The sequence below is a fragment of the Sorex fumeus genome, unplaced genomic scaffold (assembly GCF_029834395.1).
Source record: "Sorex fumeus unplaced genomic scaffold, SorFum_2.1 ptg000008l, whole genome shotgun sequence".
In the NCBI taxonomy this organism is placed as follows: Eukaryota; Metazoa; Chordata; class Mammalia; order Eulipotyphla; family Soricidae; genus Sorex; species Sorex fumeus.
In genome coordinates this window covers 56,837,187-56,864,222 of record NW_026606065.1, presented here as the reverse complement: position 1 = coordinate 56,864,222, position 27,036 = coordinate 56,837,187, and the positions used below count along the sequence as shown (strand labels likewise).

The following is a 27,036-nucleotide window of genomic DNA, read 5'->3' as shown; positions in this document are numbered from 1 at the left end:
GAAAATGTGTATTTTAAAACTATTTAATCTATCTAACAGGTGACTCTATGCAAGGAGCAGAGCAACGGCAGATTCTACTACATATGTAAGTTGGAGGCTTTTTAAAAAATCTTTCAAAAAATGCGTGATTCAAAAGCTTGCCACAAGTTCTTCCAATTGTAAGTGTTGTAATCCTTTAAAGACTGCATATAGGGGAAAAAAGAAAAAATACATATACTTAGGAATAAAATGTGCTGTACGCAAATAATGAAAAATGGTTATGGAAGAATTATGCTTTGAAAACCAGGTTTCTATAAGCACTTACTAACAATACATTAAATAAAAATATCGCTCCCTTTAAGCAAGCTAAAATAGGAATTGTATATATAACTTTTATGTATTAAAAATGGACTTAGATGATTAATAGCAAGCTACACAAAAGAGATATGTTCCAGTATTGCAAGGAAGACCTAAAAACTATAGAAGCTTAGTGCCAGAGTATCTATAATGTTATTTTTTCTTGACCAAATAATTAATACCCAATTAGAACTATCTTTAAACATTTTTAAGCAAATAGCAAATATTCTTGGTCATTTTAGATTTTGCTATTAATGGTAATAAATATCATAAAATTTTAAGATGACAGCAAAATCATAAAATGTACAGCAACTGTACTGATTCATAATATCAGTCTTTAAAGGTGTAACATCATATACAGGTGAAACCACAGAGAAGGTAACTTCAGCATGTAATAAGCACTGTTTGCAGTTTACTTCCAGTTATCTGCACAAAAGTGAAAACACATACTGTAACTTCCAAATAGACAGTGAAAATAACAAGTAGCCACCCTTCCCTCTGACTAGGATGGGGAGCACAATACATTTTAACTTTATCATTCAGTGCTACATGGTATTGGACTGACACATCAAGGGTTTGTTAGGTTTTTGTCTTTCAGCAACATTAACATAATATGACATTAACATATAAAAATATTTCTGGTGTTTTGATTTTACTGTTCAGCCACAATCCATTCTCAATAGTGCTGTTTGGGGCACTAAAGAGTTCAATATACAAACAAAAGTGACTGAGACAGAGTTCTGATGTCACCAGATGCTTATGATCTCATTCATTAATACTGTGACTCCAGACAAATATTTACATGCCTGCATGCGTTAAAACCAGAAAGGTGTCTTTCTGACCAACAGGGTGACAAAACGTATTTCTAAAGTTTTCATTTTCCTAAACTCTATTATACTACTGCATACATAATACCTTCCTTGTATGTTTATGTTTATATACTGTACAGGTGACCAACAATTTGAATAAGAAGCATCATTATTATTTTAAATTCTATATATCACTACCGGTTTGGAATGAAAATGTGTTACTCTTGAGTTTTCTTTTTTTTAAGAAAAGAGACCATCAGTGAAACTGTCTGACTTATACGTAATGCTTCTTTTCAGATCTGTAAAATGATATTTCACTGTGTTATTCTCCACATCCATTTGTTGGTCTTTTGGAAAGCATGTGAAAAAACTCTTCAGGAGAAAACCCACAAGTAGGGAGTGAGTTTAAAATTGAATGTAACAGAGCCGTATTCTTTATTTTCAGATTTTTAAAGGAATCCTTTATGCCCCTCCCCCCTCCCACGAAAGTTTATTTCCAACTGTTCTTGCTGGTTTCTGGAGGATATAATTCTGTAAATTTGTGTGACCACTGCAACAAGAGTCTATTGATGTGCTCAGGTACAGAATTTTCAGAAGAGGAAAATGGTTCATTCCATTAGAAAAAACAAAGCTAGGTCTCATCCAGACCTGCTATTTACTCCGTATACAAGGGTCCAGCAGCAAAGTTGCAGTTATTAGCTGTAAGAAGTTTGATACTTGTACATTTACAAACATTCTCAAGTCTCTGTCATGAACCACAGGTGAAAAATCAATGGAGGAAACTTTTGTTGTAGTTGAATACTTAAACTTTTAAAGAACATCAATACACAAAATTGAGGAAGTTCCCTTCAAAGGACTTTATTTTTCACCAAACTTCCAATGGCGAATGTCTAACTGCAAAATTCTTTATTATAACATGAACTTCTTCGACAGGAAAAATTCAGTACATGACAGTAGTTTTCAAATACAGTCTTCCATCTAAAAACAAATAACAAACATTACTTATTAATAACAGGAGACATAATTATTTAATACAAAAACCGCAGAACTGGATATGAAACTTGTGCACTTTATTTTATCTTTGTTTAAAAAGTTACCGTTCTTCATACAGTATCAAAGTTAATTTCATAATTACGTTCAGTTTATGTGATCAAAATGAATACCTCATTTCTACTTCTCATAAATATATATTTGCTATTTTGATATCAGTCTGAGAACATTCAGGGAATAGATGAGTATATGTGTGTGTGTCTTACTGATATGCAAAGCTAGTTGATTTCTGTTGAATGACAATTACTTCCCTCAAGCTTGCAAAACCAAATTTTCTCTGAACGCATTCAGGTGTATCTCCATCATGAAAGACTTAGCTCCCATCTTACTCTTTAGCAGTGTTGTTAAATATACCATGTAATGTAACTATTGTGCACATTTGTTGCTATTTATATGAAAGTCATCTAGGTTATTTCATCACTATCAATGAGCTATAGCCTTTCCCCCAAAAGTGAGTTTAGACAAACAATTAAATATTAAAATGGAAACTATACTCCAGTTCTTACCAGTGGAAAACACAGTTATATGAAAAAGAAATATTAAATTAATACTGGACCGATTCAAAGGAAGTTGAAGACATAGAAAATTAAAAGCCTAGAACATAAATAAAGCAAATTCAACCGATTAATATTTTTAATGCCCCCTAAACTACCCACTTTACAGTTTAAGTAAAAGTGTGAATATATTAGTAAAAATGTGCCTAAACTTTAAGCTTCAGCACCAAGAGTAGAAGGAAAACAGAACAAAAAAAAGTGTCCAAATGTTAAGCACACACACATACACTGCAATGTATATAGATAAATGTCTGCTAACCTCAGAAATTAAAATAACAAGGGGCCAGAAAGATTGTACAAGAGGAAGAAATTTTCCTTGCACATGGCTACCCCAGTTCAAATCATGTAGCACATATATATCACTAGGGGTCACTTCTGAGCACACAGTCAAGAACTGTCCCTGTAAAGAATCAGGAATATCATATGTGTTTCCTTACATACATTTAGCATGAAATGATTCTCAGTTTCTATATTGCAAATTGTCATGTCCAAAAAGAGAAAAAGAGAGAGAGAGGGAGAGAGAGAGTAAGAAGGAGGAGGAGGAAGAGGAGGAGAAGGAAGAGGAGGAGGAGAAAGAGGAGGAGGAGGAGGAGGAGGAGGAGGAGGAGGAGGAGGAGGAGGAGGAGGAGGAGGAGGAGGAGGAGGAGGAAGAGGAGGAGGAGGAGGAGGAGGAGGAGGAGGAGGAGAAAGAAAAAGAAAAAGTGCATGCCATAGAGGCAATTTAGGGGTAGGGGTGGCTGATCAAAATTAGGGACATTGGTGGTGGAAATGTACACTGGTGGAGGGATGGGTGTTGAAACAATATATGAGTGAAATGGTGAACATGACCAGTTTTGTAACTGAGTATCTTAAAGTGACTCAGTAAGAAAAAAAAACAGATCAGGAATAGTAAATTCACCTCATAAACTAAAATAAGAAGGATGAGAAATAAGCTTCAGTCAAATTGAAAAATAGTTAACAGTCTAAGTATTTGAAATTATTACTATCAACATTAAGTAACTAAATTTTTAACTTAATTAAAGTGGATACAATAACTTGCAAAACACCAAAAAATAAACTTTTACTTTCAGGAAACATTTACATCCCCATATTTAATATTCCTATGAGATTTTTTATCTTTGACTAATACCTACAAGATGTCATGGACATTTACCTTTGCGATATATCACAGAGCAGGTAGTATGTTCAATAAATGTTCTAATGTATGAATTAATGAACTAATGAATAAGATACTGATTTAATATAACTCACACAAATGTTTATAGATGTTATCAGTCCATATATTCCACATACTTAAATTATAAATAATTCCACTTTAATATAGTTATTAAATTTAATTAATTGTCCTGTATACAAATCTTTCACAAATGAAAGATTCAACGTATAAACGAGACATCAGTTTGTATAGGTTAAGATATTTCCTTGACTGAATAATACTTAAATATCAGATTACTTTAAAATTAAATAAAAGCAGAAATATTCAAGAATAGAAAAAGCTGGATAGGGTTATTCCGTCTCCCCGTTTAGCTTTTGGGTCATACCCGGCAATGTTGAGGGTTATCCTGACTCTGCACTCAGAAATTACTCCTGGCGGTGCCCTGGGGAACATATGGGATGCTGGGGATCAAACCTGGGTTGGTCACACGTACATGTACATGTACAATAAGGCTAATGCCCTATTCCCTGAACTGTCACTCCAGTCCTCTTCTAGTTTAAAAAGCTTAACTTTCAAAGAAATGTGACCTTATGATTTTGTCTTTTTTGTAGAAACATATTTGTGTAAAATCCAGTTTGTTGGAAAAATAGTTTAACCCAGTTTTATACTGTTCTAAAGATGTGATGTTGGTTGTTAGCTACACTACAAAATGTTCTTGGAGACTTGTTATAATAAACCTCCTAGGTGAAAAGTTGAGTGACAAGCATGCTGGAAAGAATATAGAAAACCATAGATCATACGGCACTCTATTTTTTGGGGGGAGGTAGTACACTTAGGAGAATTCAAGGCAGATTTCTGACGCTGCAGTCAAGGGTCACTCCTGGCGAGCTTGAAGGTCCATATGGGGTGCTGGGATCGTACCAGGGTCAGCCGAATGCAAGGCAAATACTTTACCCACTGTCCTATCGCTCAGGCCCCTGCCCTCAATTTTATATTATTTTAATAATGTTTTAAATACTCTATGACTCAAACAAAAAATGAAAGCACAGGGCCATAGAGATCAAGAAAAATCTAACTAAAAGATGGAGATCACTTAAGTATTTTCAGGGCTAAAACTTGATTACTCAATTGCATGTTGTTGCCTCTGAAAATCAGAGGACATTTGTTTTAAGGGTTTCTCTTTGAGCATCACACTTACCACCTAAATAGAAAATCATACACATTACCTATATTATCTCAACTAATAACCAATGATGTATTGGTTATATAAAAATACCCTTCCTGTTTGTTCATGCTGCAAAGTTCACTAAATGATAATTACCAATAATTCAAATGAATCGATCTTTTACTTAAGATTATATAAACTGGAAATAAAGGTCAATAACTATTATCAGTATAGTTCATATTTTCTAATCACTTTTTATGTTCAAAGATGTTCACCGTATTTAAATCTAAAGTCCTAAGAACTCAACTCAGCAAGAAATAGCTATTATGTGCATTTGAAAATTAAGATATTTATTAAAGCTCAAACAGTTAAGTATATTGTATTTTCCCCCGGAAAGATAGTAACTGTAGTTGAAATGATAGTTGGTGTTTTTATGACTCCCAATTGTATATCCATTCTATAATATCACTGATGAATAAATGGGCTATCACGGCATGAAATACAAATTCTGCTGCCTTGTCGAAAAGTTCTTTGCTATCTTCCCTCAAGCAGGAACTTTGATATGTGGAGATCTTCAACTGAACAACTTGAGATAAGAACAAGGATTCTTGCCATTTGTTTCAGTGAAAATATCTATCTTTACATAATAATTATTTGCTTTTGTATGGGAGGTTGATATGATAGGGAAATCATCCACTTTGTGCATGGGAGTACTTAATTAAAAAAGTCTTTTCTAATTAAAAGCATTTGGGAGTAGGGATTGAGTAAAACTATTTAAATTACAAGTTGCTAATAGTTCCAAAGTTCATTGGAATTTGATGCTTACAGCTATAATTTGGCATATAAGGAAGCATTGAGATTGTTGAATAGTTTATAGCAGGTGTGAGTTTTTATATGCTGTTTATTGTTATTATGCAGATTTAGACCTACAGATGATGACTTAAGGAAAATATTTGAAATTCTTTGTATAAATGGGTCTGTTTTTATAATATCAAAAAAGACTGATACCGTTTACATTTTTAAAGAATCATTTTTGTTTTGCTTAAGGAGAAAAATTGACAAACTAGCACAAAATTTCCTGCACCACTTTTATGTTACATTAATTTACTGTTTTGCTTTACTTGTTTTTAGTTTTTACTATATGCAAACCACAGCATCCAAAAGGAGAGAGAGAACAAAAGGGAATGCCCCGCCACAGAGGCAGGGTGGGATGCGGGGATGGGGGGTGGAAGGGATACTGGGATCAGTGGTGGTGGAGAATGGGCACTGGTGGAGGGATGGGTACTCGATCATTGTATAACTGAAACCCAAGCACAAAAATTTGTAAGTAAGTCTACAACTGTACCTCATGGTGTTTCACTAATAAAAATCAAAATAAAATAAAGATAACTAAAATATCCTAAAAAATGAAATTTCTAATAATATTCAATATACTATGTTAAATATAGTATGTGTATATATAAATTTTGCTTGTATTTCATATAGAAAACTAGAGTATTGACTAAATTGATCATTTATTTTAAACATCAAATGACTTTTAATAATAACCCCTATTATTAATAAGATTTAATAAGTTTTTATATTAATATGTGGCATACAAATTGAAACAATATCAATTTCTCAATTGGGTAGGAATTCATTTTTTCACTATAAGAAAGAAATTCTTTCAAAAGGAAGAAAATGAGTGGTAGATATTGTAGGTAAATTCTGTACTTTAAAGAACTCATCAGTCGGAACTCACAAGATCTCTTACATAACTTTAAAAAAAGATTAATAAATTGTATTTTCTGTTAAGAAGTAGCTTTTGAAAGAGCCATATGTTTGTACAAAATTTTATCCTGATATTAGGAATCAAAAATTGTGAATTTCATTTATTAAATTGTGTAACTGCAGATAGTATTAATGTTATAGAGAACAAATGTATAAGATTATGTATCTAAGAATTTTGCTATTTACTGAAATAATATTAATATGAAATATAGTTAACCTGGACTATTCTAACATAATGTATTAATCATGAGAAGTAAGGAAAACTAAAACAAGTGATGAAAACAAATGTTAATGATTCATGTGATATTTGATAAGTCAACTAAAGGAAGTCAAAATAAAAGCAAACAAACAGGAACAGATGGGAAGGATCTTTGTCAAGTCATAACCCCTCTTCTAAAACCCCCAAAGGAAGAAGATAATTAAAGAAAATATTTTTTCTTGCTTTTTTTATAATTTTATATTTAGAGTAAGAACATTCTGCTTCTACTAAGCAAAGAAGCAGAGACACAAAGTCTACATTTAACATAAGAAATATTTTAAGAGAGATTGATGTTGAGCACTAGACCTTTTACAAGAGGATACTAAGTAAATATCTTTCCAGTTCATGAAATGCAAATAATAAGTCATTTCCTAAAGTTCTATTTAATATTATATTCTAATCAGATATGTCTTTATATTATATTATAATCAGACATGTGTTTTATAGAAGATATATTCAGTTCTTTCAGATATAATTAAAAAGTAAAAATAAAAGTGTTGCAACAAATTTGACTTTGATGTAACTTACAGCTATAACTGCAGAATCTGAAATGCCCTGAGTTGTGTTAAAGAGAAAATAGGCCAAATTTCACATTCTTTTAAATATTTTACGCATGAACACCTGGACTATTCAGTAATGGACACAGACTCTGTTAAAGAACACAACATAGATATGGTATTTATACAGTAAAATATACTAGTAAAAGTAGTATGGGCTAAAAACTAAAGAACAAGATCCATTCATTTGAACTAAGAGTAGAAGATACATTTGATTACAAGGTCAGTATAGAGTAAAACTATTAACTACGGTTAATACTAAAAGTCAAAAGAATTATAATAGATACCTTTATGTAGTTGTCAGCTCTCTACAAAAAAAAATATAGTGAATGAGATGTACTGGCTAGAAAAACAAGTTCTGCGAAGGACATATACATGTTTTTCAAAGCCCATTAAAGTGAAACCTAGACCTTTACATCAAATTTGAGTTAAGTACAAGAAACCAGGAAAGACACCATATCAACAATTTGCCAACCTGAAGTGAAACTAGATTTTAGATTTAGTGGTATTACAAAAGGACCATTATTGGGCAAGCTGGCCTAAGCACAATTTTGTTCTAAGTGGAAAACTAAGCATACAAACCAGTAATAAAATTGAATTCAAGTGTGTAAAAGGGGCTGGAGTGATAGTACATCGGACAGGGCATTTGCCTTGCTCTCAGACAACCTGGGTTCGATCCCCGGCAGCCCATATGGTCCCCCAAGCACCACCAGGAATAATTCCTGAGTGTAGAGCCAGGAGTAACCCCTGAGCATTGCTGGGTGTGACAAAAAAAGGAAAAAAAAAGTGAAGAAAAGCAATGAGCACAGATGGCTGTGGTTAATTGTTGGTGACTTGGAATTATTCAGTCAACTACAGCTCCAGGTAAAATACATCTCCAAATGACTAGAGCAGCCTGAGAGTATCTCAGTTCCTCTGAGAAATGGAATTCTTGCTGTCAGCACCGTATAGGAGAGGTTCTTTTTCTGAAGTTTAGGTTCAACTATGATGTTGATGTTTTCTGTTCATAAGAATTTTTCTACCAGATATTAAAAGAAAAGACCCTCTGGCTCTATGAATGCTTGCATTTAAAAACTAAATATTCTCAAAAACACAAGCAAAACAAAGTTATGACCATCATCAACTATCTATTGTGTTTCTAAGTAGCAGGCACCAGTCAATTTTAAGCCTAGTGTTAAGAAATTATTCCTCCGGTGAATGTTTTAGTTACAAATGCTCAGAATATACTCAGGATAAAGGGTTTTGGATCCACAGAGTATTACAATAACCTAAATGTCATTATAACTAATTATTATAGGATCTATATCCATGCCTCTTCCAAGTCGCTAGGATGGTGTTCACATTGTACAGCTTAACTATCAAAGAGAAACCGAGTAAGGTCTGGCTATAATGTCATTAGGAGAAAATATCATTGTCCTGTACTTGGTGTATTTATTTATAGCACCATGAATATTGCCTGAAATCTGGTACTTAATAAGTGTCTATAATGGAAGATATTATCAAAATAAATATCACAAAATAAAGGGCAAATGGACCTTATGTGCCTCTGGATGTTACATTGAGAACAGAATTTTACTTGCTTATATACAAAATTAAAATACGCATTCGGTACCTAATCATAAGGAAATGTCAGTACAAAATGAGAAAGGTTTTAATGTACTATATTCGTCAAAAATATCAGCTTTTACAATATTTTTAATAGGTCAAGGTAGCACTTCAGATTTAAGACACTAAAGAAAAATTGAGAAGACAGAGATAAAATATTCCCAGACAGATAAAATGCTCGCCTTGCATGAAGTGTACCCAGATTTGATAAGTCACTGCATCTGATCCCTGAGCCTGGCAGAAGTGATCTCTGAATGCAGAGCCGGGAGTAAGCATTGAGCACAGCCAAGTGCAGCTCACTCAAAACTAAACAAAAATAATGAGAACTATACATAATATGTGAATCTAATAAGGGTTCAGTAATGCTATAAAAATTTTATAAGTACTAGCAAGGACATGATTAGGTTTGCTAATAAATTAGGATTTCAATAACATATCAAAATATTGTGTCAATGAACTATTTACTCAGCCAATTTATATGCAGTACTTCTGTATGAGGAACAGCCTTAATTTTAGCGCATATTCTCTGAAATGGGCTGGAGCAATAGCACAGCGCATAGGGTGTTTGCCTTGCACATGGCGACCTGTGTTCAATCCCGCCGCCCCTCTTTGAGAGCCAGGCAAGTTACTCACGGTAACTCGCCCGCACAGCAGAGCCTGGCAAGCTCCCCATGACGTATTTGATATGCCAAAAACAGTAACAACAAGTCTCACAGTGGAGACGTTACTGGTGCCCACTTGAGCAAATTGATGAACAACTGGAGGATAGTGCTGCAGTGCTACTTTTGTGGTGCCAACTCAAACTATTATTAATAGTAATAATAGTAGTAGTAGTAGTAGTAGTAGTAGTAGTAGTATTTGCTATTTGACCACAACTGAATGTAGTCAGGGCTTATTCTTGCCTCTCTACTAAGAAATTTCTTTGGGCTGTGTTCAGGGGACTATATGCAGTGTTGGGGTTGAATTGAGGTCAAGTATGCGCAAGGCCATCACTTAACCCACTATACTATCTCTTCACCTCAGTTGAACTATTTTGTCTCTTATCTTAAAAACAAAAAACAAATGTTTGGGGTCAGAGTGATAGTACAGTAGGTACTAACACTTATTAGGCCCTGTAGCTTGCCGGAGTCTCTGAGAGGGACAGAGGAATCGAACCCGGGTCAGCCGTGTGCAAGGCAAATGCCCTACCTGCTGTTCTAAGAAAAAAATAAAGAATGGAAATGATTTTTCCAGCAGTTCCACTTTTGGCAGTGCTCAGTCTGGGTTCTACCCTCTGGGAACACTCATGGAAGGACTCGTGTTAGAACAATTGGGGTTAGAGGGCTTGAACCTGGGTTGGCTGTGTTGTAGAAAAGCATCCTTCCTTCTGTACAATTGATCTGACCCATGAAATGAAAATTCAATACATCACCAGTATTATACATGTACTAAAAACATATTGAAGATGGATAACCTTTCCCTGAGTATATGGGAAGTATCCTCATGATAAATATGCTTTCTAGTTAATCACAAATTTTTTTGCAAAGTTCCACTCATGTTTTAGACGGTGAAAACATGTATAGTGAATTTAATAGTTATTAGAAAAAACCAGGTTCAGATTCACGAAGTTGGGCTGAGGATACAAACATAAAATAGATTCTGGTCAATAGATCTATTATTTTTCAATGGTGAATTTCATAAGCAGTTGTAATCCTTACAAAATCAGGTTAACAATATTATCTATTTGAACTGAGTTTGCTAATATGTATTTGCTTTTTGGGGGGGTATACAAACTTACTATTTCCTTTACCTGTGTTTGGGAAAAAAGTATTTTTAGAAGTTTATCAAAAACTAAAAACAGATCCCCCAATTCTTTAAAAGTTTTGCTTTGTTCTGTGAATAAGAAAAATTATATTGCTTGTAGGACATTTTGGTAAAGTATTTTTGAGTGTTTGTTCTAATTAAGCACTCATTAGTAAGAAGCGAGAACCCATCAGAGTGGTTAATGTACCAGCAAGTGAGAATTAGGTACTTTGCACTTAGGTTACCTTGTCCTGATTGGAAGGTGAGACCTCCCAACTTCAGCAAGGTAAAACACAATGGAAACTCAAGGCTTTCTACTTTCTTCAGTGCATTTCTGGGAGGAGAGAGGACTAAGAAAGAGAATGTACAAGAAATAATCAACTGATGGCGTATAAGAGCCTGAGTGGTGAATGGACAAATGATCTACTTTGCTTAATTAAAACAGCACTGAAGAAAAGTGAGGCCTTGTTTGAGAAAATAAAATTCTGTACAGAAGGAAAACAAGACTCTTACAAATCAAGCATCTGTATCCTTTCAAACCAAGCATTTATATTTGCATCTCTACAAGAAACAAGCTAAATCCTCTGTGAATAAATTGAGTTTTCAGAATAAATTTGTGTGTTATTTCTGGGTAAAAACCAAAGGTGGCAATTAGAAGGGCAGCTCTTGTCAGAGCCTAGTTATTTTCTTTTAAGTTTGGAGGAAAAAATCATCATCTTTAAAGAGTTGAGCGCTCTCTTCTTTTTTTCTATTTTCTATAGCATGACTAATTCAGTAATTTTAATAAAGTTATATTTGTTTAGGGAAATAATTGTAGTGAATAAAGTTCTGAATCTCTGGAACTTTAGCATATTTATATAATGCTGAAATAAAAATGCTGGTCAAGGGCTAAATTTACCAACTGAAAATTCAGTGAAATACCTCACATTTTTCAGTAAATATAAAGATTTTAAAAACTAACGCTATGTGGAGAAAAGGTTTTCTTTATAAGTTAACTAATAAAATTGTCGAATGTCATTCCGGGGCAGTATTTTAGTTCTTCTGTCAGTATACCTCAGTTTGTATTACTGAACACACAGGAAAGATTCTTAACTTTGGGTAATATGAAGAACTCTAAGTGAAATGCAATTGAGTTTTATAAAATGGACTGTATTTCAGAGAAAATACATACAGTAAAACAAAACTGTATGTTTCCTAATACAGCATTTCTTTCTTAATATTTCTCCCTTCTCTCCCCCCACAAATTTGGAGAGGATTTTAGACCACATTTAGTAGTGCTCAGTGCATTCTCCTGGTTCTGTGCTCAGGAATAAACCCCGGTATTGCTTGAGAGACAATATGCAGCAACAGGAAAGAAAGTGGGTCTGCCACATGCAAGGGAAGCATCTTCCCTCCAGTCCTATCTTTCTGGCCCCTCTAAACATGTATATGTATACAAATTTTACACTAATAAGAGATTTCTTGAACTGCTTCTACTAGTGTAATTCTACTTGGGATGAAAAATAGGTATTACGTAGGACATTGATTATCTCCATATATGAAAACTATAATTGACAATTTTGGGACGAGAGGTCACACCCAGCTGTGCTAAGGGCTTTATCAGGGCTCTGTGTTCAGAATCATTCCTTAGTAGGCTAAGAGGTCCCGCTATGAGGTGCTGGGATTGAACCTGGACCAGATGCATGGAAGTAAAGAGGATGCTTTCCTCACTCTATTCTCTCTGGTCCTTAATTGGCAACAGTGGCCAATATTAAAAATTTCGGCATGTAGTAATTTTATAAGATCACTTTATAAATGTGGTATAAATAACAATTAAAAACATAGTAACATAATAATGAAGTTACTAGCACCTAAAGAACTACAAAAATGAATGGAAATTATTTTAGTTATTCCTAGATAAAGTATCAATACAGATATGGGGGGGTGCATGAAAATTTTACTTTATGTTGGAGATGCTTGATTCTATTTTCAACACATCCACACACACAGAAGGAAAAATAAAATACAAAAAATATTAGATTGAACCAGAAACTGGACAGGTTTTTTTTTTTTTTTATTGCTCATTGCAACCTTTCGTTTAGCAATGGTGACTGACAAAATTCAATTTTGGTTAAATCTGAGATCTCACAATATCAGAAACTGTTCCTTATTGCACTGCATGCTTTCCAAGGAAGCAGACATAATTCTCTGCAAATGGATCACGAAAACATCAAAATAGCCACAGACAATAACAAATGTAAGACACAAAATGGCTTTAAAATGGAAAGCAGTGAAAAAATGACAAAATGTGCTATGTCAAAAAATATGAAATGCTAACAATCACTTTGCATTTTATAAATTGTCTCTGTCTTTAGACATAGAAAATATTAAGAATATTGAGTATATTGAGTATATATATTGAGTATACTAGACTTAAAATTTTTCATTTATTATGGATCCCAGTTTGTTCTCAACAAACAATAAATTCCAAGAGACTGCCAAATTATTTTATTTCAAAAATGCAAAAACTCTAAAAATCAGCATTCAAATGGTATCACAATAAATATGCTTATATTTGTTAAAAAGACGATAGTGCTGATATATGTGTATTTCCTGCCCACTATGAAATTCTGCCCTGGGTCATGATAACACAGGCCACCATTTCCATTAAAATTAATTGCTTGTGGCCATGGTTACTGCCAGTATTGCGTTATTTTCCTATCAGTAAAAATTGTGACATGAATAAAATTAATTTATGTCAATATGTAGATTATTATATACTGAATTAAGGTTAAGCTTCAAGACACATGTAAATTAAAGAAAATTATTTAGGCTTATGCTAAAATAACTTTATAAAAAAGCCCCCCCTCCCAACTACAGGAACAATATACTCCTCTTTTTGCGTTTCTTTACATTACAATTGTATCATACCAAATTGATGAACTAAGAATGCCTAATTTATCTTCATATTCCTGATTCATTTCAACTAGACAGGCTTAAATTCCATCTCCATTGGTGTAAATTTACTGGCATACCAAAAATATAAAGTTGTATGTCTCAGTGCCTTAACTTGCCTATTTTCCATTTTCTTACTAGTATCATGGGGATAACTGTATAAAGAGTTCACAACTTTCTCAGGTCTAGTTCTTTACTATTCAAGGGTTCCATTGAGAAATATTTAAATGCTACAATTAAGAAGACACTTGATTACTGAATAATCAAATGCTTTATGTATTTGAAAATAATACTTCCAAAGCTTAAAATATGTTATAGAACTATTTTGGTGCAAAATATACTTTTGATAACTCACAAAACTTTTACACAAACAATTTTTCTTTACTGACTATATAAAAAAATTACTTCACTTCCATCAAAATAAGATTGTATTCTACAGTAAAATTATTGCAAAGAACATCACAGTATCAGAGGGAAAAGCTAACAATGTGAGTAAATTATTGGTGCATTTTTGTTTATGACTCTATTCAATGCAGTTTGATTACTTGAAAGGACTGGTATCCAACATATTGCCATATGAAACAATATCATGAAAAATACATGTCTCTTAATGCAAGAGTTGAACTGACAGTTTGTCATGAGCAAATTCTGCCGAATCAACAAAGATGTAAAATAAATAAGTCAAAATATGAATTATCTAGTATACTACTATGTATTTTAGCATTCTGTATTCTAATTTTATGTATATAATCTAACACTGTAAATTTTGGGATCCTACTTTTATTATACTAACATTAATGGACAAAACTCAGTGTCTAAGTAATCCATCCTTTATAACTGCCTTAAAAGAAACTCTGCATTATGTTTTCTCTATTTAAAAAAAAATCAAGTCATTCATAACAAGGAAGGATAATGTAAAATCTAACAAAAATATATGAACTCATAGCCATTTGTACATACTTTGCTTCTAAATGTTGCATTTGTTACTCATATAAAAATCATTTCATGGAGTGGAATGAAGTAGCTTGTCACTTTAGACTTTTCAGAATAATGACAATATCAAGATTATGCAAAGAGACCTGTATGTTTTCTACATAAAACTTTTAAAACACTGTTTCAAATATTTATTTTTTCCGGACTTCACATTCATAGCACCTAAATTCAAATTCCAGCTCTGTATCCAGGCGCATACTCCAAGTTCTAATTGCCTCGTGTCACATCCAGACACCACAGTGGCCAGCCAAAATTATCTTTTAATCTAGATTGGATTTTTTTCCTGTATTAACTACTTTGAAAGACCAACCAATATTTTCCTTTCTTAAGTCCTGCAATTTCATTTTTCCCTAGTATTTAGAAAGCACCTTCCTAATCTATTCCTTGAACAACAGAATTCTCATTACCTAACTTCTAAATTCATTGCATGCTATATTTCTTTATTGTTACTTCTTATCACTAAGCATGACCTAATCGATGTACTTTACTGAATTCACTATTTGGTATAGTGACTGCAGGTATGAAACCAGGACTAACACATATGTATTTTAATAAATATTAATTAGTAATATGCTCAATGTATACTCAGGTACAAACCTAATGTAATTTCTTATGTGTTTCTAGAAGGCATAACAATATGTCAATTCTGTGGCCCAGTAGAAGATTTAGATTTACATATTTAAGCTTAAATAAATAAATTGCCACCAATCACACAATTAATTGCTTAGTTTGTACTATGGAAATATGCAGCAGATAAGAGTATATTTTAGTAAGGACAATTATAGAACTTTTAGAAATTTTAAGAAAAATCATTTTATAATTAAGCATATAATAAATTATTTTGGCTTTTGAGTATATGTTCCCATAGTATGTTAATGAGGTCTTACAAACAACAAAACAAAGAGCTGTTCTAGTACAAAAGCATCAAAATATGATTGACTCCCCAGCACAGAGCTAAGAATAGCCCCTGAACAACACCAGGTACGGCACAGCACCATAACCCACGAGTACCTAAGATGTTCTTCGTATACCAAAGTATAATATATAATTAATATATTTAAATGACATTTGTTTCATAGTTACTACCACACTCAACTTTTTTTTGTCTCCTAATTAGTGCTCCTGATTAGTTCACAGGGGTTGAGTTTCTGTAGTGGTTGGTGGAGAACACTTCCAGCAATATTTGGTCAGCTATAACGGCAGTTGATTTATCAGGCCTAGATGATGCTATGATGCTTGCGTCCTCTAATATTTGGTCCAGAGTCATAGCCTATAATGCTTGGGGGTCTCCAGGCTATGCCCATGATGCTCAGAAATTCTTGTTCTACCGCATCAACATCTCTACACCCAAACCTTTATCAACAAGAACTGATTAAATATGTATTTTATGAGAACCTTTTATCTATCTCTATACTCCACTAGATGATCACTTGTTTAGAAAAAATGTCATATCCCTTTTTTTGCCTCCTGGTAACAGTTCTTGTGTGTATAAGCAATTGTTAAAGTGGGTGGGTTACAATAAATTAACCAAGAATTAGGTACAATAGACAGTGTTCCCAAAAGTTTATTCTATGACATATTTCACTTTTAATTTGATAGAGCAATTTTATTTTTGTTTGCATAATGCTTGTTTACATTTTAGTTGCGCTGGAGTGACAGCACAGTAGGTAGGGCATATGCCTTGCAAGTGGACAACATGGCCAACCCGAGTTTGATTCCTCTTCCCCTCTCAGAAAGCCTGTGGTAAGTTACCGAGATATCTCGCCGGCATGGCAAAGCCTGTCAAGCTACCCATGACGTATTCTATATGCCAAACACAGTAACAATTGTCACAACGAACACGTTACTGGGCCCACTCGAGCAAATCGATAAACAACGGGAGGACAATGACAGTGACAGTGACATTTTAGTTATATATATTATCTCTATATCATTTATTTTTAAATTTATTTATGTATTGCTTTTTGGGGCACACCCGCAAAGTCAGGGGTTACTCCTGGCTCTGCTCTCAGGAGCTACTCCCGGTGGTGCTTGGGGTACCCTATGGGATGCTGGGAATAGAACCCGGGTTGGCCACGTGCAAGGCAAATGCCCTACCCGCTATACTATTGTTCCAGCCCCGATATTATTTACTTTTACTATAGAACGTTTTAGTTTAAAGTACCAGCTACATGTGAAAATTTAAAATTCAATAACATATTTAAAAATAATATTTATATTTCATGTAGGATAATTTAAAAATCTTTGTTTTCCAAAACTTTTAATGAGATATTTCTCAGAAGAGAACCCTGTTGGTCGTCTATATATTTGGCAAAGCCTCTCCATCTTTATTCTTTTCATAGTACACTGCAGTGAAAACTTTATATAGTTATAGTGGTCAGAGAGATCTTGGCAATAAAAGAAACTAATATTAAAATTAATCACACAGGAGTACTGAAAAGATAGTACAGTGGTCAGGGAAAGCGCCTGGGTTATTCAACCTGGGTTCTATTCCAGCTCCTTATATGGTTTCCTTAGTCCCACTAGGAGTCATCCCTGAATGCAGAGCCAGGAGTAAACCTGGAAGTGCTGAGTGTGGCCACAAAACAAAACAAAATAAAATTAAGCTACAAAAAATAATAATGTCTAGTTTTATGTGTTATATTCATACATTTCTTACAATTATTAACTTGCTTTTTCAAAAATTTTAAATGCTGACAATAGTAAGAATGATGAATGACATGAATTTTAAATCTTAAGTCTGAAATCATATATTAAATATTCCTAAAATTTTATGAATATATTTTATCAATAAAATAACATTAATTATTTTGCCAATATTTCATTTATAAGTGTTAAGATAAAATCAATAACATTTTAAAATAATGACAAATTTTTAACTCTGTTGAAATATAATTTTTAACATCAAGAAAATGATTTAAATTGTTTTTGAATTTAATTTATATTATAAAAATAACATGCAAAGAAACCTACTGAGTTGTGAAAATTCACACCCTTTTTGCTGGAATTTTTGGGTTTCAGTAAATAACTGTCTTAATTTTATCACAGATGAAGTGATTCATACATTGAACTACTACTCGAAATATACCAACCACATTTAAAATCAAAGTGGGGAATTATCCAGTAACTACGTGTTTAAATGTTAATTTAGGGAATAAATTATTATTAATTAAATTCTTATTAATTAACTGACACTCTAAGATGTATATATATAAATAACCTAAATATTCAGATCATTTTATACATTTACATATAATAAAATATTCTCTCTATGAAGAGAAAAATTATTAGTTTTGGAAGTAGTCACCTGAGGTTATTAAAGCATGGATATACAACCATGAGATGAAAGGATGGTAAAATTAAGTATAAAGAATTCCAATGAACAAACAAGTGCAGATGTCACTTCGACTATACTTTTTTGCTTCTCTGGGATATATTCCCAGGAGTGGTATTGCTGGGTCAAATGGGAGCTCAATTTCTAATTTTTTGAGAATCGTCCATACTGTTTTCCAAAAGGGCTTAAACAGTCGGCATTCCCATCAGCAGTGAAGGAGGGTCCCTTTCTCACCACATCTGCGCTAACACCGGTTTGCTTTTGTTCTTGTGGATGTGGGCCAGTCTCTGTGGTGTGAAATGATATCTCATTGTGGTTTTGATCTGCATCTCCCTGATGATTAATGATGTGGAGCATTTTCTCATGTGCCTTTTAGCCATTCGAGAGAACAGAGGAGAATGCCCTGCCACAGAGGTAGGGTGGGATGGGAAGGATGGGGGGTGGGAGGGATACTGGGATCCGTGGTGGTTTGAAATGGGCACTGGTGGAAGGATGGGTATTTGATCATTGTATAATGAAAACCAAGGACAAAATAAGTAAGTCTACAACTGTACCTCATGGTGTCTCACTAATAAAAATTTAAAAAAAAATTAAAAGACTATATGAAATAAAAAAGAGTCCCAAATATTTACTAATTATGATTTGCTCTGTTCGTGAGATGATAGCTCATATCCTTTAGTACCTATACCTTTGATAATCTACACCTCTGTTCATTAGGTAGTCTGTTAGGATGCTCCAAAGTGCTGATGACCAAAACCAATTCTTGGATTTCTGGTTGACAAGTACGTCTTTGAGATGCAGTAAAGATTTTTGTCTAGTTTAGATCCAAATCAATTCAGTGGGTCACCTATCATTATTTGCCATATTACTGGATATAACAAGGAGCAGTAAGTTACTAGTTGACATTTGCCCATGTTTTACAATTTCAATGTAAAAAGACTCAAAACCACATTTAGAATAATGGAATAATCTGTTGAGGGAAATGTCCTGTTTAGAGTCATATTTTAATTCTGATACTTAAAATTTAATAAAATTATATAGCAAGACTCAATATAATATAAGCATATGAGTGCTAAGACATAACTGTTTTGCTTATTTTAAAATACACCACATGCATTTCACTTATTCATTGACTTATGACTACATTAATCAGGATTAGTTCTGTAGCTTAGAAAAGCAAAAAGCTCTGAGATTTTATCTAATTTAAGAGTCCCGTTAAAGGACTTCCTGTAATTTCTCTCTATACTTTTCATCCTTGTCATTTAAAAAATCTAAGTAGAATTTCATAATTAAAAGTTAGACTTTTAATACTTCATAATAATTATGAACATAACATAAGTGTATAACTTAATGGGATCAATATAAATTACATAATTTGGGTGTGGGGTTTCAGAGTTCTAAGTGATTTTCTGGAGGCTTGTGGGCCCCACGGGTGATTTTTGTCAAGCAGCCAACAGTTCAATACAAAGTCCTGGGGATACAGTGCTGCTCAGGCCGTGTTGTCAGAGATTACCCTGCTCACCCGGGCAGCATCAGGGGTCTTTTCAGGGTTATTGCTGACAATAAAGGGATGTGTTGGTTTCAGAGCTGTTCTTACCAGTGTCTGAGGAACTCTGTGTTGCCAGAATTCAAACCCAGATCAGGTTGAAACATCTCTCAACCCTTAAATTACAAAAAATTAAAGGAAGTCCTGGGTCTCAAAATAGTATCTCAAACAAGCTAAATTCAAAGCTACTAAGAAAAGTTACTGAATTCATTCTAAAATATTTGTAGAGTTGACTTTACCAGTTACTTTATTGTTATTTCTGACTTGGTTATTGTGTTGACATAAAAATTACCGGTAAACTACTTCAATATAATCCAGCAATTCTGTTCCTGGGCATCAATCCCACGAAACAAAAAAACTTTAATTTGAAAGGACATATGAATTATATATAAATTTATTATATATTATAATATATGTTATATAGATTATATGTAAAGACATATTTCTTATAGACAACAGAATACTGAGCAGTTATGATGAAACAAGAAACCTATGGATCACTACATCTGAATAAAACTTAGTGGAGTGACAAGGTAAAACACTAAAAACAGATGATTTTGTTCAGATGTGGAGTAAATATACTTATTTAGTTTCCTAGTTTGCAAGAATTTAGCTGGAAACATTACTGTGTGACATATTTTACTTCTATATTGTGATGATTTAGATAACTTTTCTAGAGAAACTTTTGAAACAACTCAAAAGACTAGAAAAAGCAATGCAGGATAGATTTTTAGGTTATATTAAAAGATGTAGCATATTTATAAATTGAAATTAACTGCTAATTAAATTTTATCATGGGAATCAAATAATTTGTTCTTCATCAGTAAATGTGATATTCCCAAGACAAACATAAAAGCATAAAAGTATGGAATCAAAAGTACATTCTACCTGTATATGTATGGAGATCATTTATTTTCTAAAATCTACTTATCCAGTGCTTTGTACCAGAGATAAATAAATAAGGAATGAGAGTCAGTTCCAATAATCTGTAGCCATCATTCATTCTTTTACAGGTACAATTAGTAAGCTTAAAAGGAACATTTCTGTAGAGTTATTGTTTGTAGAGTATGGTTATGAAAGAATCTGCAGTTACTCTAAAATATATGATAACAAACCATAGTGAAAGAAATTTGTCAAAATATAAAAAACTGAAAGCTCTAAATACTCCATCTTAAATGAATTAAAAAACTTATATTTTACTTACGTTGGGCTGGAGCGATAGCACAGCGGGTAGGGCGTTCGCCTTACACGCGGCCAACATGGCCGACCCGAGTTCGATTCCTCCACCCCTCTCGGAGAGCCCGGCAAGCTACCGAGAGTATTTGATATGCCAAACACAGTAACAACAAAGTCTCCAATGGAGACGTTACTGGGCCCGCTCGAGCAAATCGACGATCAACGGGAGGGCCTTTACCTTTACCTTTTTACTTACGTTGGAGGGAGAAATAATTATATACAATATGGGACTGCAAATAAATCTTATTAAGCTTATTAAATTTAAATTTGTTTAAATTTACATAAATATTGAAATTTGTACTCCAACATGAATTTCTTTGATGCCACTGAAAATCTATAATTTTCATTTTAATATATAACAAAAATGTTTCTTTATTTCAAATTTATAAGTTCTTTATATATTAATTTAAATAACTCTGTGAGGTATATATTTTGATTACTTTCGGTTTTTACAAAAAAACATCCCAAATCATCATTTAATTTATATGCTGTTAAAAGGATACATAATCAGCAATTAAAGATTTTAACCCTGACATCCACGATCCATATCTGCAATGGACTATGGACCTACTTTAGTCTGTAGCCATGTATAAACTCATAAAGAGTAGATGGCTTTATATTTAAGACAGTACAAATATAACTGTACTAGAGAGGATCTCAGTAGTTTACATTACATTACATTACCAGGGTGACAACTTTTGAATCATAGTACTGACACTAGAGTATGTTTTTCAATCTATCCCTGCTTTTAGTACTAAACTGTTAATGTTAACCCATCAGAAATAATTATTATTTAAATAATCAATGCTAATGCTAGGGAATATCTGGATTGGCATTTACTTTTAAGTTATTAATAATTATATTAGTAAGATAATCACTTTTTTATTATCAGAGAAAAGTTCATGAGATTGTCAATTATAGGAGTGGTTACAGAGCCAGGAAATAATACGTTGCCTAATGAAAATGCTTTTTAGTTTCCCTGAGAATTAATCCTACAGGAAACCAAAGTCAATTTAATTGATTCTATCACATTACTAAGCTGTCTATGGAACAAACTGTACATTTGCGTTTTGAATTTCAATCCTTATAAGTGTGCTTTTATATCTCTCATTAGCCGGGTTAGAATTTAGCCACTGATAGCCATTTTATAAACTATAACGAAATAAAAAGGTCAAAGTCATATGCTGTCACAAAGGATTCCTGAATGTATAGTCACAGGACTCAGTTTCCCAAACACAAAATGGGCATATAATGGTGAGATCAACAAATATAAAATATGTGGAAAAGCTGTGCAAACTTTAACTGTTTAACCAATGTCATCTGATGGTCTCCTTTGTAATACACCCCAAGTAGTAGCTGCATAAAAATAGATGAATATCATTAAAAATCAGCAATGTCCCTTTTTTTCATTTTTCTTAATTTCCTGGGGCTCTCCCCACACCCTTACCCAGTGCTACTTGGCACTTGATAAAATTTTGATTTTTTCCTTTCCAAGGCACGTCTTTTGATTTTCACTATGATCTCTTCGTCTGTGAGAAGAGAAACCCCTGCTGCAATTTTCCAGCAGGCAGATTTAGAACCAAGTTGGAACTATATAGCTTCTGCCAGGAAATATTGTCAGTCAATCTAGCAGTTGTTAATAATAGCAAATGGATTTTAATGGACTAATTTTCTTTGAACCAGCTAAAAATTTTCAACCAATGAACCATTTCCCAAACAATTAAACATACTGATTTTTCTCATCCATACCCTCTAGTTGCTCACTATTTCAGCCATAAAAATAACATAACCATAGAAAGAAATAATCAGGCCTTTGTAAATCTTACTTTTAAAACTAAATGACTATATTCATTTATTTGTTTACTAACTGCTTTGATACCTTTGAAGAAGTGAAATGGGACTTTCTGTTTTAAAATATAACTGTTTTTAAAATGATACTGAATGCTAAATAATGTGTTTGTTTTTCAGCTGTTGTAAGTCTAAAGAGATTTTTTGAATACTTCAATTATAAAAACATTTAAAACATACAAACTTGTGCAATTTTTATTTTAATGAAGATGAGAAGTTCATTAAAGAAGATAAATATTTCATTAGATGTTAAATAAAACAAAGAGATTTTTTGGCTTCTCTCAGCACAAAATTCCTTTGAAAGATTAATTAATACATGCAAATTATGCAAATTAGACCCATGCAAATATTTTATGAAGACAATTAAGGGAACCATTAATTACTGCTTTTTTTGCTTCAGTGAGATTCATTCATTTAATTTTAATTTCACTTTAACTATTTTGATGTATAATCTTGCAGCTAAGAACTTTATCTTTCCTGGCGGGTCACTTAAACTTATAAATTTCATCAAGTGAGCGCACAGAAATCTGCAAAGATATTCTCCAGACTATGTTTAGTATCAGGAGAAATTTCTGACACAATGCACTCCCAGAAACAGGGAAACTGGAAGGGAATGTGAGCTCATTCTTGGACAAGGTTCAACTGCTGGAAAAGCAATTAATTTGCTTTGGCTGTGCTAATATAGGGGAATTAGAAAGTGTGACATAAGACAAATAGAAATAATTAGTTCTCCAAAATGATGTTCTCATTAATATGGTTCGAACAGTCGAAATAAAAAACATTATTGTGGCATGTCTACATTCTGTGTCTAACCAGGGGAGGTGGGGTATAATGCATCATAAGCATTTTTACATTTATAGTCCAAATAATGATATTTTATTTTTTCTGAAGAGAATTTACAGGAAAAAGTGTTACACATCTTGAATGTTGTATACCTGCCCTCACAATTGATGGCACACTTTTCATTACCATGTGCTTATATATCAGTTTTTATTATTTTGCTCATACGATTCCTGCTGTAATTAGTTGATATGTGAAATAAGTGATATTTTTTATGCATGTTGAATATTTTTGAATAAATTTTATAACTTATAAATATATATAACATTACTCAGAAAATAAAAAATCTTGTATCTGCACACCATCTTAAAGAAACCTTTTTCCATACTGATTAAAAGTTCTTTTAGATGGCAGAAATCTGTACTAAGGATGGATACAGAACAGAAGTGTAGCTGGTGAATATGTACTACTAGTGTATATTGCTAAATGGCAGTCTTCTTCATCTTTAGAAGGCATATACACATTTTCTACTAGTAAGATCTTCAGTGAGAAAGTTAATTGGATAAAATGGTCGTAAAATTTTCACTTGATAATGAAAGTTTAAAAACCCAAAGTAAAAATAAATTTTAAGCAATTTTTAAATATGAAGACAATATACTGTATTAAAATAAGAAATGGCTTACTTGGCAATAATAATATACCAACTTGATAACTAGTCTAGTAAAATAATAAAAAGTCACACATAGCATATATATATCATAAAAATGACGGAGGCTCATTTTCTTACCTGTTGTTTAACTCTTCCCAATTCCTTAGCCAGTCACCCTAAAAAGTTGTGACTGAACGTACATTGCTAATGATAGATGCTGAGCTTTTTGGATGGATCGTAAAAACGAACTCTAAAGTTATATTTACTTTTTGCAAAGGAATCTTATTTCACTCATTCTGAAATTTCTGAATATCCTCTACTCCTTTAGCATATAATACTGTCTATACAGATCTATGTTATACCTTATTCAGAACTATTTGTAAATTTCATTGACGTAGCCTGTTTAACCACTCTTCCACATCACTAATTATGATGTTAAATTAAAATGAATGCAGCATTGATTTTTAGGTTCTCTTGTTAGTATCTTTACAAAAGTTCATTTATTATTATAACACAGTAGGTAGGGCGTTTGCCTTGCACTTAGCCGACCCGGGTTCAATTCCTCTGCCCCTCTCAGAGAGCCAGGCAAGTTACCAAGAATATCCCGCCCGCACAGCAGAGCCTGGCAAGCTCCCCATGGGGTATTCAATGTGCCAAAAACAGTAACAACAAGTCTCACAATGGAGACGTTACTGGTGCCTGCTTGAGCAAATTGATGAACAACGGGAGGACAGTGCGACAGACAGTGCTATGTTCTACAGGCAGTATTCAATTCAAGCCACAAACATGCTCATAAATAAGTCAATTTAATTCAATTTTTAATTTAATCTCCCTATTTCAATATTTAATACAAATTTATTCACACCATTGCTTTTCTCTAAAGCTTCATATACAGTTCATTATCTCTAATGTTGTCTAGATCCCTACACTTTTAGTTCCTCTCTTATTATATTACTTTTATTATGAAAAGTGATGTTATTTACTTCATGTTAATTTACTTTGCTAATATTTGGGCAATAGATTAAGAATTAAAATCACATCACAAAATTCCCATGACATGCTACAACTCAAAAAAAAAACAAGCCTCAGAAAAAAATGATGCATGCTTTTTTCATTTGAATCAGTAACTTGAAAAATTATCTAAATGAAATACTATATTGTGTATGGTTTTTATGTAATTTATTGGTGCAATTTAATGATACATAGTAGTATTTTAAACAATTTAATATCAATCTCTTCACTATGTATATAATTTTCAAATATAATTATATTATATTACATAAAAATTCATATCAAAAAAGTTGATGTTTTAGCATCTGAAGTATCTATATGAGAAAATTTAATATTTACTTTATTTACATTTATTAAAATAATAAGGATATTTACACCTAAATTATAAGAAAACATTTTATAAAGCAAATTCATGAGTCTTTTTGGGATTTTCTGTTTAATAGTAATGTTGATCATCTAGCTACATGAGTAGCTAACAATGACCTATGATAACTATGGAACAATAGTCTGTTTATTGGTTACTGTCTGCAATCAATATCATCTTTTGTTCAACTTAATCAATGCTGTCTTAAATTGATTGGCTGCATTGAAATGCTGCCAAACACAAGAAAACAGTGCCAAGGAACTCGAAGTAAATATATAATAGCTTTGTTTTGTTCATAGTAAAATAATTTTAGTATTTATATTTTAAGATCAAGAAAAATTGAGGTAATTCTTTTGCCAATTATATGTTTAGAAGTAGTCAGAAAGCAGTGGGGATATGCTAGAAAGCAGTTTTAACCTGACTTCATTTTTTTGATTTGTTTTATGAAATATTTTCAAATATAAAAAATTAAATAATTTTTATTTTTTAATTTATGCAAGTATTTTACTATGAAACAAAGTCAATATTATATATAAAGAACAATTTACCACATACCAAGCCCAAAGAAAGGATGATATATTAGAAGTGACTGTATATTAGAGTTGTAATAGACTTACTGTTTGCCTATTGCTGGGTACAATGGTAAATATAACATGATAATAATAAAATTCAATATTAACAGTTAAAATTTAACTTTGTGCAAACTATCTTCCACTACGTGCTAACTCTAATCTCAGATCAACTTCTTTTGAATCTTTATAGCAACCCTCTCTAGTTAATTATCTACAAAAGATGAAAAATAAATTAGCAGAAATTTGGCTCTAAATATAATTTTTAGTATCACTAATAAAGGTTCTGTAAAGATTTTTAAAGAGCCTCTTCTCGGGGCTGGAGTGATAGACAGTGGGTTGAGCCGTTTGCCTTGCACGCGGCCAAGCCGGGTGCGACTCCCAGAATCCCATATGGTCCTCTGAGCACCGCCAGGAGTAATTCTTGAGTGCAAAACCAGGAATAACCCTTGTGTATTGCCAGGTGTGACCCAAAAAGCAAAAAATAATAATAATAAAATTAAAAAAAAAATAAAGAGCCTCTTCTCATATCAAATGAGTACCTTTTTAAGTATTACAAATTTAAATATGTAAACAATATGGACCCAAACTTAAAAAATACTTTCATAACACTTAAATGTGCTAAGTTTAAGGAAGATTAACCCAAGGATGATGATAATATCAAACTCCTGTGATAACCATTGAGCATTTCTGTTCAAGTCAATATTGCAAAAGAAACAAAAGAGGATG

General features: G+C 32.7%; 1 protein-coding gene across 3 annotated transcripts in view; it reads right to left on the bottom strand.

The window, feature by feature from the left end:
* Positions 1–1,374: 1,374 nt before the first annotated feature.
* Positions 1,375–27,036, bottom strand: part of DACH1 (dachshund family transcription factor 1) — a 426,920-nt gene continuing 401,258 nt past the window's right edge. For 2 of the 3 annotated variants that reach the window (XM_056109865.1, XM_056109867.1), the window contains one exon: positions 1,375–2,123. In XM_056109865.1, the coding sequence (XP_055965840.1) occupies positions 2,086–2,123 (38 nt within the window). In that variant the 3' untranslated portion in view covers positions 1,375–2,085. Of the gene's footprint in view, positions 2,124–7,943; positions 7,965–27,036 lie in introns of all 3 variants that reach the window. The other variant, XM_056109866.1, reaches the window with a different exon arrangement.